At 39.9% G+C, this 19,400-nt stretch overlaps 1 protein-coding gene across 1 annotated transcript; it reads right to left on the reverse strand.

Annotated features, from left to right (window-relative positions):
• Positions 1 to 525: 525 nt before the first annotated feature.
• Positions 526 to 18,877, reverse strand: LOC104959608 (glutamate receptor 4-like; the record flags this gene model as incomplete). The annotated part of the gene is made up of 5 exons (XM_010787517.1): positions 526 to 3,770; positions 7,280 to 7,417; positions 10,804 to 10,918; positions 14,078 to 14,325; positions 18,668 to 18,877. Coding segments are annotated over 5 exons (876 nt in total), but the record flags the coding sequence as incomplete, so codon positions are not given.
• Between the last annotated feature and the right edge of the window lie 523 nt (positions 18,878 to 19,400).

Consider the following 19,400-nt stretch of genomic DNA (forward strand, 5'->3'; position numbering starts at 1 on the left):
CCATGAAATGTGGTACACACATGAATGTCTGTACATCTCTTTTGGTGGACCTTGTAGCTTTGTCAAGCATTTCAACACTTAAAAAAAAAGGTAAAACAAATACTCGACCAAACAAATCATGTTTTTGTTCACATTTGACTATTATTGATTAATCTTGATATCTGCTAATCCTGTTTTAGTGCCAGTTATGAGTTCAATGTCTAATTTTAGTATGTTGAATACAATCACTTCTACAGTATGATTTGGGTGTAAAACAAGGCCCACAGGCCGGTGACGGTATATTGTACAGGGACAGGATCAGTGGATAAATAACCACGCAGAGAAAGCAGGTTTAGCATTGATGTTTTACTAGAAAAGAACCCAAATGGAAGGACAAGAAACAAATGAAGAAAGAAACAGTGTTAAAGCCAGAGTGTGGACAGACTAGCAGTCTGCTTTTGCTGTCGACGCATGAAATCTTATGTGCTGGAGGTGGCAAAGAAATAAACACAACAGTATGTACAGTCTGCTTGGTGCGGTGATAACTCCTTGTTAAATGTCTCTTCACAAATGTATCGTCTGGATAACTATTTCCTTTTTCCTCTCAAGTTTGATTGCTGCAGTGCTGCTGTACTGATCCCCGGGCAGAGTAGAGGTTATTAGAAACTGTCTAACTATCTTTTCTGCCAGAAGCTTGTGGTTTTAAGATAGTATTTTCAACGTTTTCTTTTGTGTTTTACATTGGATATAGGATTCATGTCCAGTGTAAGTAAAACAAAACATGTGTGAGTTAAACAAATAAGTGACTTTTTTGTGTAAAATGTTAGAGGTTATGACTTTAGAGGTATACCAGGTTCAACTCAGATTTTCCATGATGTCTCAAGTTCTCTATCCCATTATTTTGCAGTGTGTCAAAGCAGAAAATAAAGTCATTTTTCATTTCTGAGATGTTCCTTGTAGAGAGAGTTGTGTCACACTGTAGGACAGGAGTGGGAGACTAAAGCAGAAAGAGAGGAAGGGAGAGACTAAACAAGAGGGAGGTATGATTTGAGGGATGGGCGGTAGGGCACAGGATAAATGGGAGAAAAAACCCAAAGAGGTCAAGGGAGAAAAGGAAAAAGCAGCAGGGCAGAAAACACAATATTTCATTCCCACATACAGTACTGTTGTATTATGACACTATCTCGCACTTCCACCATACCGAGTTGCATTACAACAAAAAGTAGAACTGCACTGACAATCCTTTAAAAATAATTTATCCTAATTGAGCCTCAGATATTATTTTTTTTATATTTTCCTCTCACCAAGGCTTGAATTAAGTGGATGTCCCAAAGCAGACTGCCATATGGTATATAGCAAATTTGTTATGTTGATTGATTGCTCTTACCAAGTACAATAGAGCAAAACATGTCCCCAGAAATAACAAACCCTGCTCAGCTTAAACTCAATTTCAATCTGAAGCTGACTCACATTTGGTGAGAAGACAAATAACAAAAAGCACTGAGGCATTATGAAATACAACACAAATGCTACACCCTCCAGAAGTCAGACAGCATTGTTTCCCTACAGTACAGTGATCGCAGTGGCCCATCCTCTCTAGCAGCCTGCCTAAATGAGCGTTCTCATTGTATCAGCTCCAGTGCTGAATACTGGCATCTCCATGCTGTTTCAGGGGCCTTTGCAGCTCGCTATCAGAAGGTTTAGTGATAACAAAACAAACATCGTTAGACAATGAAGAACAGTGATAAACTACTGGTCAAATAGACAGACAGGCAAAAATAAAGGGGTGATCACTCTGAGCTGACCCTGTGTATGGAACAATGTATGTGCGTGCGATTCCATGTGTGTGTCCGTATGAGTGTCAGATGGACATTCAGTGTTGAGCAGGACACACAAAGACTGTGGCATAATAATATTCTCAAGTTATCAAAAAAACAGCCATGTAACAGAATGTATGCCATGGCCTCTGACAATCTGTGATCAATGTTTTCTATAGCTCTCTATAGACGTATAGATATATATTTATTTGTATTATATATATATGTAGATTTATAAAAAAGATTTGATTTTAATTACAAGTATTGGCATTTTCTTTTATATTCATTATTGCAATGAATTGTTATCTAAGATGATTAAAAAAGACAGGTGAGTTCTGTTTTGCTACGCAGTTATTTACAACAGTTTTAAAACGCAAGCTTTCTGATATGGTACCTTTACCCGGCCAGTGGAAAAGACTGAAAATCTCAAATGACAACCTAACTGCCAATTACAGTCATTTACCTTTAGAGACAATTGAAAATGATACCTATACTGTAGGTCAAGTTAAATGAAGTGCCCACATTATAGAATAGTGGTTCTCAACCTTATTATAGCACTTGAAACAAATGGTTTACTACTCTAGCCGTGAGTAGGAAACATGCAAAGAGTGATGAACTTTTATTTGCCTTTTCCATTGCCTGGATTAATTATTCAAGAAGACATGGAGGCAGAATTGGTTTCCATAATTAAACACAATATTCATTCCCATTTATTCTGTACATTTGTAATAAGGTCCCTGCATTCAGGTTGAGAAGCACTTTGTTAGGTAGCCATTTGAGATCTGCCCATGTGTTTTATTTTTTCTTTCCATCACTGAATATACAGTTTAAACCTCACCTTTTGCCCCTAGGCAAAAAGTAATGGACAATTTGCTATTTAGCAATTCTACTGTCATGACGATGCTATTGATGAAGGACTTCATTAATTACTACTGTTTTTTTTCTTTACAAACCCCTGTGAATAATGTGGTTGAGATTAGCCACATGTGTGTGTTTCGAGGTTACTTCTGTTTTGTATTGGCTGATTATCTCGCTGGTTTTGGGGGCGAGAAACTATTCTATATGCGTAGTAAGAAAGCATATTCATTCAGTTTGAACAGTCAATGGCAAAGAAGGGGGGTTTGTACAGTCCAAACGTTCAAGCTTACAGTTTTCTGGTCTTCTAAGGGTGATAGTACCTGGCACTCTTTGCAGGCAAGTTAAGAGGACGTTGACCATGATGATGATGATGATGAAAACAATGTTTGTAGTCTTAGTAAGGCGTTGTCAAGGTGTGGGGCTCATTGGCCAACACTGTCCAACGAAGAAAGACCAGGAACAGAGTTGTTTGGTAGTCTTTTTTTCTTTTTTTACAGTCAGCTGCGATCACCATATTTGTCTCATCATCATCATGATCAGTTTTGCGGTCAGGTTCGAAGCTCATAGTTCATTTCACAAAAGTCTGTGCTGGCTTTCCTGTCATGTGTCCTCCCAAAAAACAATAGAATGAATGCTGCAGGCAAGTGTGAACGTCATTGTTGTCCTTTGCTTTTTTCTCCGCTGCTCACTCCATAGTTGAATTTCACTTATCTCTTGTAAAATAAGTCAATGGCAGCAGGAAAGTGAGATGATGATGCGCAGTCTGTGATTCTGTTTTCAAGTGTGTATAAATGTGAGCTTTGAGTATCTGTTATTAAATGCATGTATTTGTGTGTGTGTGTGTGTTATGCAGGATATTGGTAAGTGTGTGATTGCGTGTGGTTGTGTGTATATCCTTGTCCAAGTCTCTATGTTTGTGTGTCGTTAAGGCACGGCAGGTGTTTTTGGTTTTCAGGGCAGTCCGGAGGAGATCACTGCAAGGCCGGGGTGTCGGAGGGAGGCGTGGCCAGCATGCACAGCTTTGGGGCAGTCTGGCGTCAGGACGCGGCCATTCTCCCCCACACTTCCTGTGATGGACAGACGGGCCTTATTCCGCATAGCTTCAGAAAAAGAAAGCTACATGAAGATAGGTGAAGAGCAGAGAAGAGGTTGGAGATAGCAGAGTAGAGATTTAGTTTGAAAAAAATCACGTCATTAGCACAAAAGACTGCAATTACAAACTTGCGTAAAGACAGATAAATACAGGAACACATGCACACAGAACACTTATTCATGCATGTGCACACACTGAACACACAAGTATGCTAACAGTTAGAAAGGTCTGAGGGTGCAATCACACACATAGTCAAAACAAGTTTTGCTATATGCATTCCAGTCGCTTTTTGGGTTGAGCCCCAGAAAAAAGAAAGCACATATGTTCAATCTGACGCAATCTGAAGCAAAAAAAGGCAATGTAATGTCTGAAAACTTTCTGAAAATTGTGTTGAGTCAGCCCTCCTTAAAGCCATGGTAGACACTTTTTTTCTGGGACCATAGAGAGCCCAGGGAGGTGAGTGCTACATCAAATGTATATTGTTTCGGGGTGAGCAATCCCTTTATGCCTTGTGTTATTAAAGACATTTCCCCCAAAACAGCCTAAAAAAGTATTTTCAGATATTTTTGGTGCACTACTTTGTTGCACTCTTCAAACTAAAATAATTACTGGGAGAAATGCATATGACTTCTTGAGTGAATGCACCCCAAACCACCACACATTCAAATCTCACTAAAACACAGTGCAAGTGCTGTGGTAAATAACTTTCACTTAAGGCAAAATGAAAAGTAAAAGCAGGCAACAATCGACAAACATGTTCAGAGTAGACGAGAGGATTTGGGTTGTAGACATCTGCATTTCATAGGTGACCATGCATTTCTTGGTTTCAGTTATCCAAAAAATAAGGGTGAGGATTTGAAAGGATTTGGAAGGTGAGGAATTTGAAAGGATTTGGAGGGTGAGGAATTTGAAAGGATTTGGAAGGTGAGGAATTTGAAAGGATTTGGAAAGTGACAACTTTGGGAAGACAAAAGGGAAACATTGAGGAGTGTCAGATTTATAGAGAGGGATTGAATGATTTTACAGCTCAGAGTAGGGCAACACTTCAAACAGACCGGCAACTCTGTGATGATTCCCATTCATATCTACAACAGCCAAAAAGCTTTTTTGTAATGATTTAAATGGCTTTTGCTTCTGCTTTGATTGGGACACATCTTAAAATGTCTCCTCTTGAAGCGATTTCCACAGAAATCATTGACAAAGTAGAGAGAATGATCTATGTTAGGAAATAAAACATGGTTTTAGTTTAATCTCTTTTCATTTTTACAAAGAAGACAATATCTGAGAAAATACATCTAGATGTAGTATTTTTTATCTAAATGTCTTTTTGCTGTTTGGTAATTCATTGCCAGAAACAGCCAAACGTTTGCCCTCTTTCTCTTTTTATGACTGCTCTCATGCTGATGTACTTCACCTTAATTAAAAAAAGACAAAACATGATACGGACTGCTCTAAAGAAACTTTACAGTCCATTCTCAAAAATGGTTTACCGGTTAACATTAAACTTCATGTAAATATATGGTTTTGGACAGATATTAGCTCATATTTAGAGTCACGTCTTGCTGTCTTTATTTGTGCTTACTCTGTAATTATCAATGACCTTACAATGCCTCTGAATGGTTTGTAGAGCAGGTTTTTTTCACTCTAGTTAAGTGCTCTTTTACACCAATAAACATGTTTGTACAACACCATCACTAGGTAGCCGTTCTATATGAAGTGTTTGCTTCATCAATTATTCCTCTGCGTTAAAACTAAGTAAGTGGGCTGTTTAGAAGTTGTCAGGGGTTGAATAAGTCAGAGTGGCTGTTTGGACCTTCTATAACAGAGCTGCACAACTCCACTTTATGGACGACACTTTGAAGATGCAGTTTATGGAAAGGAAATAGTGCCAGCTCCACTTGAGCTGGGAAAGATCAGTTCAGCTGGGGAAACTGAAGCTATTATGTATGGATGAAGGTTTTTGCACTTGGGTTTGCCATAATTAATTTAGATTCACGTGTATATTTCTAATACTTTCTGCCTAATAAACATTTGAATTAAAACACAGATTAAATGTCAATCTATGAGTGCATATGAGGTAATCAAAACAAATCCACTCCTAGTATTTTGATTAGCTTCCAGAAGTCAAGATAAGTAGGTTCTACTTTTTCGTAATTTGGGTTTGACTAATAATTAGAAGTATATTAGACAAGATTCTGGGATTTCAAACTCACTAACACAATCATCGCACAATAAAGTACCGTAATTAAAAAACTGCCTGAGTATGAATTTTATCATAATGGATAAGATTAAATCAGTATTTCAGGGGGAATGTTTGAAACTTTGCTTAAGCTGTCAGAAATGCTGTCTCATCCTAAATTGGTATAAATTGGTCCAGATTTCAAGAGTAATTTTTCCCTTCAAAAACAAGTCAATGCACGTAAGCTCATGCCTATATGTTTTTCTGACTCACAGTGGTGCTGCAAGTCTAGTTATAGTAATTATAGTGGACAAACACTATTTTATTATTCCTGGGATATCTATCAGATTATGAACTGAAAAGTTTTATTCAGACCCAAATCTGTGCTAATTGGCGTCCACACTTTAACTTATTAATTTGTAGCCAGAAGCATTTAGAAGATTTTAATGAGGAACACTCAGTAACTTTAGCTCTTAGGGAAGTACCGAGACCAACACTGCAATCTATAAATAGTTTAGCCAAGATGAAATTGAAATATGTGTTTCAGGTCTATTATTAAAACACTTGAAACTTTTATAACGTCACGTTTTTTAATTTATTTTGTCTCAATGTGAGGATTTTCTGCTTTTTCTTTGACTAATGTGATGGTACAATGAGTTGTATTTGGTTTTAACTTTTGTTGAAAAAAACAAGCAAGTAAGTTAGGTATTGCAGCCCTATAGAGTATATAAACATTTATTTACTTCTACACTAGCCCCTGAGAATGGAGTTGTGCATCCCTGCTTTTTCAATAATTTGTTAGCTATAAGGTAAAGAAACAATGCAAGTGCCTAGTTAAGTAATGAGCCATGAGCATGACCAGCAATGTCACCATCACCACCATCTTCATCATCATCATATTCATCATCATCATCATCACATGCAGCCAAAGATGATGGAACCAAATTTGTAGTCACATAAATCAAACCCCAATATATGCAGGGGAGAACTGCTATAGAATGAAGACAATACAAATTTGAACCCGAAAAATATCTAAATATTAGCTAAAATAAGCTTTGGTAAAACATCAAAAGCTACATTGGTTCCACAATGCTTGACCACATCCTCATCACCACATGAAGAACAACACGGTTGCGTGGGGCTGCTGCGTCAGCCTCTACATCCACAATACAGTAATCTACAGCACCACCACCATGATCAACACCACCATTACCCCACCTATATGGGAGCCTCTAAATCCTACCCCTATATCTTGACCCCCTCGGAGCCGTACACGTTGTACCCCTCCCTATAAGTGGCTAGATTCTGGGTGCTGGGGGAGGGGCTTGGGCAGTGGGGGGGGCTAAGGTCCACCTTCATGCGCTTGGCTTCGGCCCGTGACTTGTAGCAGAACTCGACCAGGGCCACCAGCATGGCCAGGCCCAGGCCGCCCACCAGGATGTAGAAGACCCCCGCCACGTTGGACAGGCTCAGGGCCTGAGACGACTTGTCCTGGAGAGAGCGAGTGTGAGGAAGTTTTGGGTAGAGAGGGGGACGAAGAAATAGGAAGGTTGAGGTAAATGAGGCAAAAGAGAGGTGACGTTTAGAAGAAGGGGGAAAGAAAAAAGAGAAGGAGGAGACCAGAGCAGGATCATGATAGAGTATGTCGTTTAGGTAGATGCATGAAATAGACGACGTATGATAAAGGAGAGAAGAAATGCAAGGGGGATAAGAGAAGAGAGGGAACATTTGAGAGATAGGAGAATAGGAGAAAGAATGGGAGTGAGAAAGCAGGAGAGGGAAGTTAAGGAGTTGTTTGGAGTGACAGAAAAGAGGTGGGAAAAAGCAGACAGAGACAAAAAGGTACAGTGGGTTAGACACAAGCTGAAATTATCAGGAGAAAAATCATTTAGTGACAAAATCTGATACAGTTATGTTATACAGTATTAATCTACTATTATACACTACTGACATTACATTTGTTTTAATGCTTACTGTAACTATGAATGATCATACAATTACATCTATTACAACTACAATTAATACTACTATCAACACAACAGATACTACATACTACACATCTTTAACAATCAATACAACTACAGTACATTTTACATTACTACTACTTCAACAGAGTTACATGATATCAAAGCAGCTTGAATCAACAGCTAATATAAGTCAAAAAGAGCGGGATTTAATCTGAACGGTGATGACATTTTACTAAAGTTTGAATGGGATTTAAGGGCTCTAATTTCTTGTTTGTTTCTGTATGGGGTATACATTAGCTGTAGCACTTTAATAGAAAATGCTTATTAATAGTAATGCTTTATGTCACAGGTCCATTCTTTTTTTTAGGAGACCTAATAGAGAAAACTACATTTTATATTTGTTTTTAAAAACAAGGAATATGGAGTAATGCAGTTAATAGTCAACATTGAGTCAACTGTGTCAAGCATATGAGCAGCTTTGGAGTTCCAGAAGAAAGGACTGCTCAACTTAAACCTATGCAATTATTAATTCAGTATTCATTTATTATTAAAAAAGTAGTATGTTCTCCATATACTGTATGTTAAATTGAAAGCTTGTTCGTTGACACAATTCACAGGAATTTTCAGCTGGCCGGCTGTTCACTGAAGTCTTTACACATTTATTCAATCGCATTAGCTTAACAATAAGAACGTTCTTCCACAAAAAGGATATTGAAAAAATTGGAACCTGAAACATGAAGCTTTACCATGTTTTCCTCCAACTGATGGAGATAAACAAATAGCCTTGTCCTGATTAAATCTTTAAGAAGTTGTAAAAGCTAAATGAACAGTGGTATTATTTTCCCTCAAAATGCTTGCGTATGAAAATAAAAAGAGTGAAAATTCGCTATCGATCATCTTAATTTACATTGTATTGTATAAAGCTAACTGTAATAAATATGGGATTGCCACAGATTGCTACATCAATTGAGAATTTTAGTTTATTCCATGCATATTTAGGTAAATGTGTCAGAATCAAAAGGGAAGGGAACATGTTGTAGGGAATCCCTTAATGGGTAGTTAAGTCTACTATGGAGCATATTCAACATGTGTTTCAGGCTAGCATATTAAAGGTGAGAGTTTCAGGCTAGCGTTCTGAGGGCCGCAGCAGCGTGAGACTGACCTTACTTCCAGAGTCCTTGGGTCCACACTCTCCCTTGTCATACCACCATTTGTTTTTCAGTTTGTCTAAGACGCCTGCTTCGCTCAGTTTCAAAACTGCAAGGTTTACCGGGGTTCTTCGCGTGTAAAAATAACATAAATAACATCATAGGACATGTTATTTTATGTTATTAGAGTATTTCACATTTGCATTGCACAGCTCAGTTACATAGATAAGCACTGTTATTCACATCAAGTGACCTAGCATGGATCCCACTGAGTACATGTGTGTATGCTCGTTGAGGAGGGGCTGGGGGGAGCGAGGAGCTAATGCGAGCTACAGACATATGAGTGGGACCAACCTTTGTCACGACAGGTAACACACCCATGCTGCCCCAGCTGATCCTACACTGAGCCAGAGGCAAGTACTGTTAAGCCAGGACTAATGGCGTCAGGCTCGCTCTGTGCTACAACCGGGAGAGAGACAGACCCTTGAATGTGTAGCTGAGGAATCCCTAAACTCTACGGACTTTGAAGGCAAAAGGAAGCTGTCTTGTTACGGGTCTGATCCTTTTTTATAGATAGCAGATAGCATGTTGCTTCCGTAAATACAAATTACTTTGTAGCGCCGATATATTATCCTATATTGTGTTATCCTAATTCTAGTAAGGCTTTGGAATTGTACCTCTTAGGGGATTTTATATATTTCAAACAATACGGGTATACTTGACTCTAAGTGTTCCACTTTTATAAAAACACTAGATGTACAATGTTAACAAGAACAATCATTAAATTACAACTCTGCCAAGACGTAACAAGAGGTAACAGGAAGTGTTTCAGTACTTTAAAGTTACAAAAGAGTGATATAAATATTTGAATATTTTACACAATAGGGAAAGCTTAAATGAAAAAGACTACATAGAGTTGTTTAAACCTAACAAACGAACAAGAGATGTAGGAAACTTATTTTCATGCGGTAATTTCATTCTGCTGCTATCAATTATTCAGCGTCCCCTCCGCCTCAAGTCAACTTGAGCCTAAAAGAATCTGAGAGCTACAATTACACTTGGATCTCGTTTTTCCATTAAACGTTTTAGAACCTATTTCATCTGCCATGTACCCGACAACAGACCCTCAGCTGAAGGAGTCATAACGTTCAGTTTGGTGTGTCTCCTTCTCCACACTCTTCTCCCCAGAGCTGCCACTAGGGGGCGAGTATTCCTGCCTTGACAGTAATTGCTCTCTTTATCTTTCCACCTTCACTCTCTGTACTTTCAAAGGGCCATTACCAGATCAGTGCCAAACACATTTTGAAAATTGTGATCATGAGGTTTGCTTGATTTATCTTGGCAGGCACTAACCCACAAATGGGACATATTTCCCTGCATGATATTGAAAATGCAATGTTTTTCCTGCTAATGATTCAACAACAAATGATATTGGTTCCCTTTTGGGTTCACCAATTTGTTTCTTTAAAAAATTGAAATATTACTTTTTCTGTGTTTCAGCAAGCTCAAGTGTTGGACCTTTGTCACTGGGTCTGAACCTTTTTTATAAAAAGGCACACACCACTGACAGCAGATGCAACATTGTGGCTGTTTTTTAAGCTGCAGGGTGTCCCAGGAGAATTAGGGTGTCATTTGATGCTCGACTCCTCGCCAGGGCAGATGCATGCGTTACACTCTTGGGACAGGGGCCGTCGCGGGCTACATAGCCGGTGAGCGGCCCCTGTCCCCCCAGTGGTGGGGTGGTCAGACAGAGAGGGCTAACCTTGGAATCCCCTCCCCCGCTGCCACATTCTCCTTTGTCATACCACCACTTGTTTTTCAATTTGTCCAACAGGCCCTGCTCGTTGAGCTTTAGCACGGCCAGGTTAACCGCGTTTCTTTAAGTAAAAAAGGAGGGGACAGATAAGATTGGTCAGAGCAGAGGATGGAGGTTCAAACAAACAATATGGACGTGTACCACAGCCAGGAGGAAGAAGGGGAGGGAGACAAGGAGGAGAGGGAGCAGAGGGGGGAGAACTCAGAAGGGAGGATGGGACAAAGGTGGGTTAGTGGGGAAGAATGCACCCCAGACAACGCTCTCTCTTACTCTTTTCCCTTCTTTTGGCTACAGTTACTTTCTTAAATGTTTAACAGTTTTAACTCTTTTGCTTTTGTTAAAAATAAGTTGTACGGTATCTTTCCTCTGTTGCTCTCGTGTACTGGGCTGCTGGCTGCACTACACAGGATGCTCTACGCTGAGCGTGAGATTGCTGGTACAAAGTGGTGTTAACCAGGTCTTTGCAGCCTGCTGATGGTGCTCTTGTCCCCTCCTGTCCTGATGCTCTCCTGCCTGCCAGCTTATGTGTGTGTGTGTGTGTGTGTGTGTGTGTGTGTGTGTACGTGTGTGTGTGTCTTTACATATGTATTAGAGACATCCCGTGTGTGTGTGTGTGTGTGTGTGTGTGTGTGTGTGTGTGTGTGTGTGTGCGCGCGCGCTTGAGTTTCCTACAACACCCCTGAAGGAATTGACCTCTAATCAAAATGCAGGGACACAGGGCTAAACATCATGCGGCATTCATGCTGTGCGTGCACAGGTGTTCAGCCAAGCTCTTGATATCAGGCATTTTGTATAAAGCTCTTAAAAATTATACTATATTTAGCTGACACACACAATGACAATGCCCTTTATAAGACCAACAATGCAACAGCATGAGACATAGAGAACCAGCAGTTTTAATTTGCCTAACATTTCCCTATTCCCTGCAAATGTATCTCGTTTGCTGCTCAATATGTGGCCTGTTCCCTTACTGTGATTTCTGAAGGAGTGTGTACAAAACAGCTGCAGGGGCTAAATGATTTTTAAATTTGTTTCCTGAATGCCCTTTATTCATTTTGTCCTACGTCTCCTGCTTTGGTACCTTTATGCTTTTTACAGCCACCTGTAAAAGACCTTCCTGTCAGTCTTTTCTACTGCAACCACCGACCGCTGACTATCCTTCTGTTTGTGAGATGCTGTAATCAGCTGGAAAATCTCTTCCAAAAAGGTCACTGCAGTCGCTGCCTGGTTGTTTGTTAGTATGCCCCTCTGTCTGTACACCTGCCTATCTGGAGGTATCTCAACGCAGCATGTTGGGAGACTGCGGGTAACAGATGGCTTTTGACTGGAAGGTTCTCAGTTCAGGACAAATTAGGAAAGCAATAGTAATAGTAAGCTAAGTAAAGATTGTCAAGAGATTCAGAGAGAGACAGTGTTATCTGGGGGATCTTATATACAAGCCATGACTAATCTCATCAACGTAAAAGGTATGGATGAAAACAGTTCAAACATCTTTGCCAGTCATGAAAACAACAGTCAAATACCAATAATTACATCAAAAGCAGCTATACCTTCATACATTTCTAATCATCAGGGTATTCATTATCCTCATCAAGTGAAATTAACGCTGTAATTATAGTACACCGAGAGGAGGGGCAGGCTCACCTGATGTGCACACTTTCCTGCCACATGTGCGCTCCTGGTAGGTCGGGTTTTCCGCTGATTGAGAGAAGCCAGAGACAACCGTGGATAGTCCCAGAAATGTTGTCTGGAGGGGGCTTAAAAAAGGGACCTATCCACCCGCTGTCTGTCACTTTTCCCTCATAAACGGAAAAACCTTTGTTTAAATAACAAGGGATAGACTACAGTGACTGGGGTTTGTGAGACTTGTTTGCACCACACACAGGGGAAAAGTTATAGGACAGGATGTGAGGCTGATGTGCTGTTTTTTTTTGCCTTTCATAAGGCAAATCTGAAATGCTGACGGAGAGAGAAGGAGGGAGAGAAGAGACAGCAAGTGGCCCAGCTTTGCTGAATTTAGTCAATTATTTTACCTCAGCAGGCATTTGTAACATCGTGCTGTCAGAGTCACCTGAAAATGAATTATTTGCATTGACAGAATACCTCAGTGAAACCTACTGGGACTGTTACTGTCGGATCAAGTTAACAGGCCCGATAAACAAATGTCTGCTGAGAGAGAATCACAATAAAAGGACCAACTATGGAACTCAAACTTTCTCATTCATTCCCTCCAGCTTATGCTCTCTTTATTAGGATTTATTTGTGTGCAGTTTTAACAAATTAACTAAGGATTACTCCATGATCAGAGTTTAATTTGGTGTCTTTCCAATTACCATTCATATTTGTTTCATTTAGTTTGTTTAAAATTGGCTGTGGGATCCTGCATTATGTTTAGTTTCTAGTCCCCCCATTGGCCGTGCCCCTCTACTTCCTGTTTCTCACTTTTTGTCTCCTGATGTCTATAAATTCCCCCTCACGGCTCTGGATGTAGCGGCATCAGTCTGAGGTTCTGACCCTCCTCGCGGTCATATTCATTTAATAAACCTTTGCTATAATAATCATAACCATCATTGTCATCATTATCATCATCATCTCCATCATCATAACTATCATGACTACCATCTCTGGGGATGAAAGGAACAAAGAGACAGGACAACAGACGGATGGACAAAGTTACCTGTAAGGTGGCCCTGGGGAGAAATAGAGCAGTTAAAAGAGGATAGAAAGAAGGGATGTAAGCAGGAAGGGACAGACAAAGGACAGAGGACACAGAAATGGAGCTAACAGGCCCTAAATTAACAGAGGTGGCAGAAAAAGGTGAAGAAAAAAAAAGACAGACGGACAGATAAACATGTGCAAAGTAGAGGCCAGAATGAGAAAGATAAAGAAATCAAGCAAACCATGATGAAACAAATGATTAGCATATTCAACATTCTCTTCTATATCGCTGCTGCTAGGTGAAAACAGTTGCTTTAACTTGGGATTTTATAAAAGATAAATATATAAATTGTACTGATGCCATATTCTTTAGTAATTTTGATAAGAAATATCCAAATCGCTGGTTAACTCATTTGACATTTTGTGGGTGATTTTCACCTGACAGCAGTGACAGGCAGTACTAGGTGAAGTATAAAAGGCACAGCAGGGTAGGTGGAATATTGCAGCAATAGGACAGTATCAGATTTGTTACTGTCTTCTATTGTTACACTATTCCACCCACCTTAACTGTGAGCCTTTCGGTGTAGCAATCCCATATCCTTTGGAGTCCAGGTTTCCCCCGACTTTCATGGTGTCACAAGGCTTCCGCTGCTCCGTGTATTCGTTCATTGTTGACTCCAGGAGGAAAGCGTACTTTCCCTTGGACTTGCGGACCCTCGCCACGCCCTCTGCTGTGGTTTTGGCAAAGACTGACGGCTCGGCAGACTTCATAAACGACCACATCTTCTCGTATACGGCTATTTTGGACCTCTAGGGTGGAGGAAGGATAACAAAGGTGTGTATTAGGAATTAATTGGCATCATTTTAATAACATTGCGGTCCAAAACAGATTGTATAACACAGAGGAGAATTTTCCAAAGGGAAGACCATGTAAGTTGGAACACTTACAAATGAACTAATTAGATTAAAAAAAATGTGTCCCCCTTCAATTGTCTGTCTTTTTAGATAAAAAGAATACTGTGGATCGGTAAGGTCTCAAAATCAAAGAACATAGAGTAAGATGTCAGGCTATTTGTGCATTTAGACTAAATTAAAGCATGCATTTAAGTGACTCTGTGAAACACAATTAAGGAAACTTGAAAGCTGTCTCATTGAAGGTAGAACATTCTGTTTTTGGGCTGTGATTTAATCCTGCGAACAAGTTTGTGAAAACAAACAGCCCATTCCTCTGGGCCATAGACAACTATTGTTGTATACATAACTAGTGGAAATACATCAGTAAGCAACACATCCACAGTGGGTGTCATGTTCCTTCATTAACATAAACATCACTTTTGTATTTTGGTGAGTCAATCAAACAAAGTCCAGGAGCGGCAAATACTCTATAGCAAAATGTGCATTAATCCACCACCAGAATTAGTCAAATTGTAATAATGTATTCATTATTAAATACAGTTAGCTAGAAACTACAATGTCAAGTGCTTTAAAACTATTATAAAAATGTAAACTGTTTGAAATCATTTGCGTCTTGAATAGGGATTCATAGGATTGGTAATGAGATCAACCGACAGGGTAGATACACTCAAAGTACTTGAAACATGCATTGTTGTTTTTTTTATGACGATAAGAACAATACATAACGAGGCAGCCTCATTATTTAGGAATGCGTTGTTATTGTTTACGCATCCATGCTCTGTGTCTACTTCTGGGTGTCCATTCACACCTCACTGAAGTGTTATCAGCTCCTCCAACCACAGATTTGATTATTCAAATCAACTTGCCATGCTCACTGAGACAGATAGGACAAATATGAGATGTTAATATGAGAGCTGAGGAGGTGAAAACAATGCTACTCATTATGGTAACACAGTGACACTTAATGCTGTTTATTGATTATCCACAAGTTCTTCTTCTACAATAGACACAATACGGTTCGGATATTGAAATGCAAACTGCACTATTTGTTTTAGATATTTTAGTGCATTTCATTTTTTTCTCTCTTTTGATGTAGAGCTAACCGCTGACGCTGATTTTCCATCTTAAAGTCCTTGAATAAAATTACAATGCTGATGGACTGCTGTGTCTTGCATCTTACATTTTGATCCTCTGGCGCATAATGACATTTATAACTACATTTCAAATGTAACACTACATCTCTCTTGACAAGTCGAACATTTGTCTTACTTAAAATGGGCTTATGACTGGCAGAGTGGCATAATGATCCGGTTGTGGCGTTATGAATGTGGTCACTGGCTCTAACAGAACAGCTATTCCGAGGACATCTGTCTGGTATGAGACAATAGATTGCATTATTTTGTGTATATCCCATGCATATGTGTGTGTGTGAAGTTCTTTGCACCAGTCTATGTAAGTGTGAATTTATGTGTTGTAATGTGTGTGTGGACTGTGTGTACTCGAGAGTGAAAATAACAAGCAGAGGAGTCAAACTGTCATCCTCCACCAGCGAGCTGCTTCTTTCTCCTCTTTCTCTCCTGGTGATTAAGTGTGATTTTGTTGCTCTGCAAGAGACAAGCCACGGCCTCATACTGAAACCAGCGCCCTAAAGGTGGTGTGTACGTGTGTGTAAGCGTGTTACTAGTGCGTGACGGACACCTTTCCCATAATAATGTCACTCTCATCTATGAGGACCAGCCGGCCCATCTTCTCTCCACCTTGTCTCTTTCCCCATTCTTTATCTTTTCATATTTTACTTATAAAAAATAAAAAACTCCATGCTGTCCCTTCAGCCCTTCTATCATTCTCATTCAATAAGTGTAATATATCTGCTCATCTTTCATTTAGTTTGCTATCGGCCGTTGCTTTTGTGCATTGTGTGTATGCATTTGTATCTGCCCGTGTGTGTGTTTGTGTGTCAGAGAGAGTGAGACAGAGAGAGGGAGAGACAGTGATGATGATGACTGTGCACATATAAAGCAGCGCCTGGCCTCGGAGGGATGGATGTGTGACAATGCGGTGTGACTCTTTCCAGATTCTTTAACAATGAGTGAGGTTGAAGGAGGAAATGGATGCTGCAAGTCACCTTCAGGCGTCCACACTATGGAGAACACTATAGTATATTTAACACACACACACAAATCTGTTCTTTGTGAGAATCGCCGCACACACACACACACACACACACTAATATGCACATTTACACGCTTACATATGTGGCTGGATATGCATACATGCATGCTTACGTACACACAAAAATACACACACACACACACACACACACACATACACACAGATAATTAATGGTGGTGGCGTATCCCCCTCAGCTGTGGTAGAGTAAATTGCTTTTTCACCCTCCGCAGATTTCAGCCCGCTCGTTATGTTGATGATGCCAGAGCCGCTCACAGAAGCACAAACTGTCTGTTACAACCCCCCAACCCCCCCAACCCCCTCTACATCCCCAAATACACACTCTAGCGCACACATCTTTACAAAGCATAACTGTAAATTGGTATATACACACACACACACACACACACACACACACACACACACACACACACACACACACACACACAATGCTTGAGCACACAAACAATTCTGAATATTCCTACAGAGCATGGTTATGAGACAGAGCAGATCTGTTTTTGTACATGCGGTGACGCTGGTGTTTTGCGCTTGTCTTCATCAGCACTGTTTGAATGTGTGTGTTTCTATGTTTGAGTGTGTTTACGAGTCCTTTTGTAATTGAAATCCAAATGGGTGCAGAGGTCAATGGGTGAAGCCACTACAAGATTCATCTGGGCCGCTTCACTCTACTCAGCTTTAATTTCCTGCTAACTATCTTACAGTCATATATCTACCTAAGGAATACAGCTCTGTCCACCTCCACCACTTTTTATTGTTTGCATTATGATTATTATTATTGCTTTGTTTTACAGAGTAAGGAAGTGATTCAATGCAGGGGTTGATAGACAAAAAATGCCCCTTTGTATTTGTGTGAATCTTACTTCAAAATGTATGAATTAAAATCCCACGCTGCACCTCCAAAACCTAGTTTTATATAATGCTTGAAAAGTTAAAGCCATGAATTTCAGCTAAGCGTCACTTCCAAAATGTAAGCCTCTCTCAATTCAAGTTCAGGAGAAAGCCATCCATTCAATCTCCTCCTCCCACCTGGACTATTGTAAATTGGTTTACACCGTCATTAGTCACTCGTCCTTGTCCCACCTACACACAGAGCAGATTTCTACTGTTTAGCTTTTGTCAGCTTCAACAAATGAGCGACAGAACCTCTCTCGCAGTTTCTTTCTCTTAGTGACTGCCCTTTCATTTCAGAAGTGCCTTAGAGATTGTTTGGCTTGTTTTTAAAGCTTTTAAAGTTCTACATGATCCAACCTCCTGAACCGCCACTGAACATTTCCCCCTTGTACCCTGTTTACATCCAATTTCTATGCTGTAAAGTGAGCAATATTGCAATAATGGTTGGAGTGGGGGTGATGAATGATGCAAGGCACAGTGGTATGGCATTGTTCCCCTCCGAGGTACACAACGACATGCATCAACACATTTATATAACAGTCATTTACAAATAAATAAAGACCATAAGCAATTTGAAAATTGACATCCACTTCCCTAAAGGCACCCCGTGGAATTTACGCTCAATACTACCTACATTCAGTGTTTCTTACATCCACCCATGTGTTTGTCCTTGAGGTCTAGAGAATGCATTTGTTCACCAGGAAACCATTTATTTGAAAAATGAAACCAAAGGTCCGTAAACCCGAATGGTTTACGTCTATGTTTGTTAGATTGCTGCCTTCTTCTTCTACACGAGGTATTTTAACACACTTCTTCCAGCAAATGTCAATGAAGTGGGATATTGAGAAACCAGTGGGACAGAGGAATGTTGAATCTTTGTTTGCTAAACGGGAGAAACTCATAAATAATTGTGTCTTCTATGCAATACTGGTCAAACAGTATTTTTTGGTATCTCCTACATTTTTGGATAGGATAATTGTGTTTTTATTCTGTTATTAATCATGACAGGAATGGTATCCTTGAAACTGGAGTTGAAATCGGTTGTGCACACTGCTTTGGTTTTTAAAAAGGTTACATTATTATCTGCAAGACCAGTAGGTCATCTGATCCTGATGTCTCCTAAATATTTAAGTCAATGAGTGTGAGAAGTCCTTACCCTGAAAAACTCCTTAGTAGAACCTGAGTCCAGTGTCCCGTAGGCTATCTCGGTCTGTTTGGCCAAGTCCTCCGCGCTCTCTATGGGGGAGACCATCCTCTCCACTGTGAGGAAAGCAGCTAGGTTGGCTGTGTAAGAGGAGATGATGATGAGGGTGAAGAACCACCACACACCTCCAACAATACGCCCAGACAGGGACCTGGAGAGAAGAGAGACAAAGGCGACAAGGGAAGAGAACAAGTCAAAGGGGAGTTAGAATTTGAGGAAAGCAGGAGAGATGAAAGGTTTTGGGAGATACATAAAAAGAGTAGAGGATGATAAAGCAAAAGATGAAGGTTGATGTTAAATGGGTGAAAGGAAAATTACAGAAACACAGAGGGGAAAACAGAGAAGGAAACATAATTAAGGTTATTTCCTGAGTCAGAGTTATGCAACACAACACACTGTCATTTTACAAAGCATTTTTCAAAACTCTGCATGACTGAAAATGACAGTACTGCCAAAGCAATTTTCTCTCAACCCTCGAACCGATTCAGCACAAAGAATAACAAAGGCTACATTAAACAGATTGTAATCTGGGCGGCCCTTCATCTCTCTCATCCTCATTCTCTCTTTTCTCTTTCTCCATGTTTACTCTCTTTATCTACCAATTGTGAGCTAAAGCATCAGAGTAAGTGGCAATTCATTTTGTTTGCACAAACTTGTTTTCATCGAGTAAATGGGAAGAGAGCAA

This window comes from Notothenia coriiceps, unplaced genomic scaffold (genome assembly GCF_000735185.1).
Source record: "Notothenia coriiceps isolate Sejong01 unplaced genomic scaffold, NC01 NC01_scaffold00030530, whole genome shotgun sequence".
In the NCBI taxonomy this organism is placed as follows: Eukaryota; Metazoa; Chordata; class Actinopteri; order Perciformes; family Nototheniidae; genus Notothenia; species Notothenia coriiceps.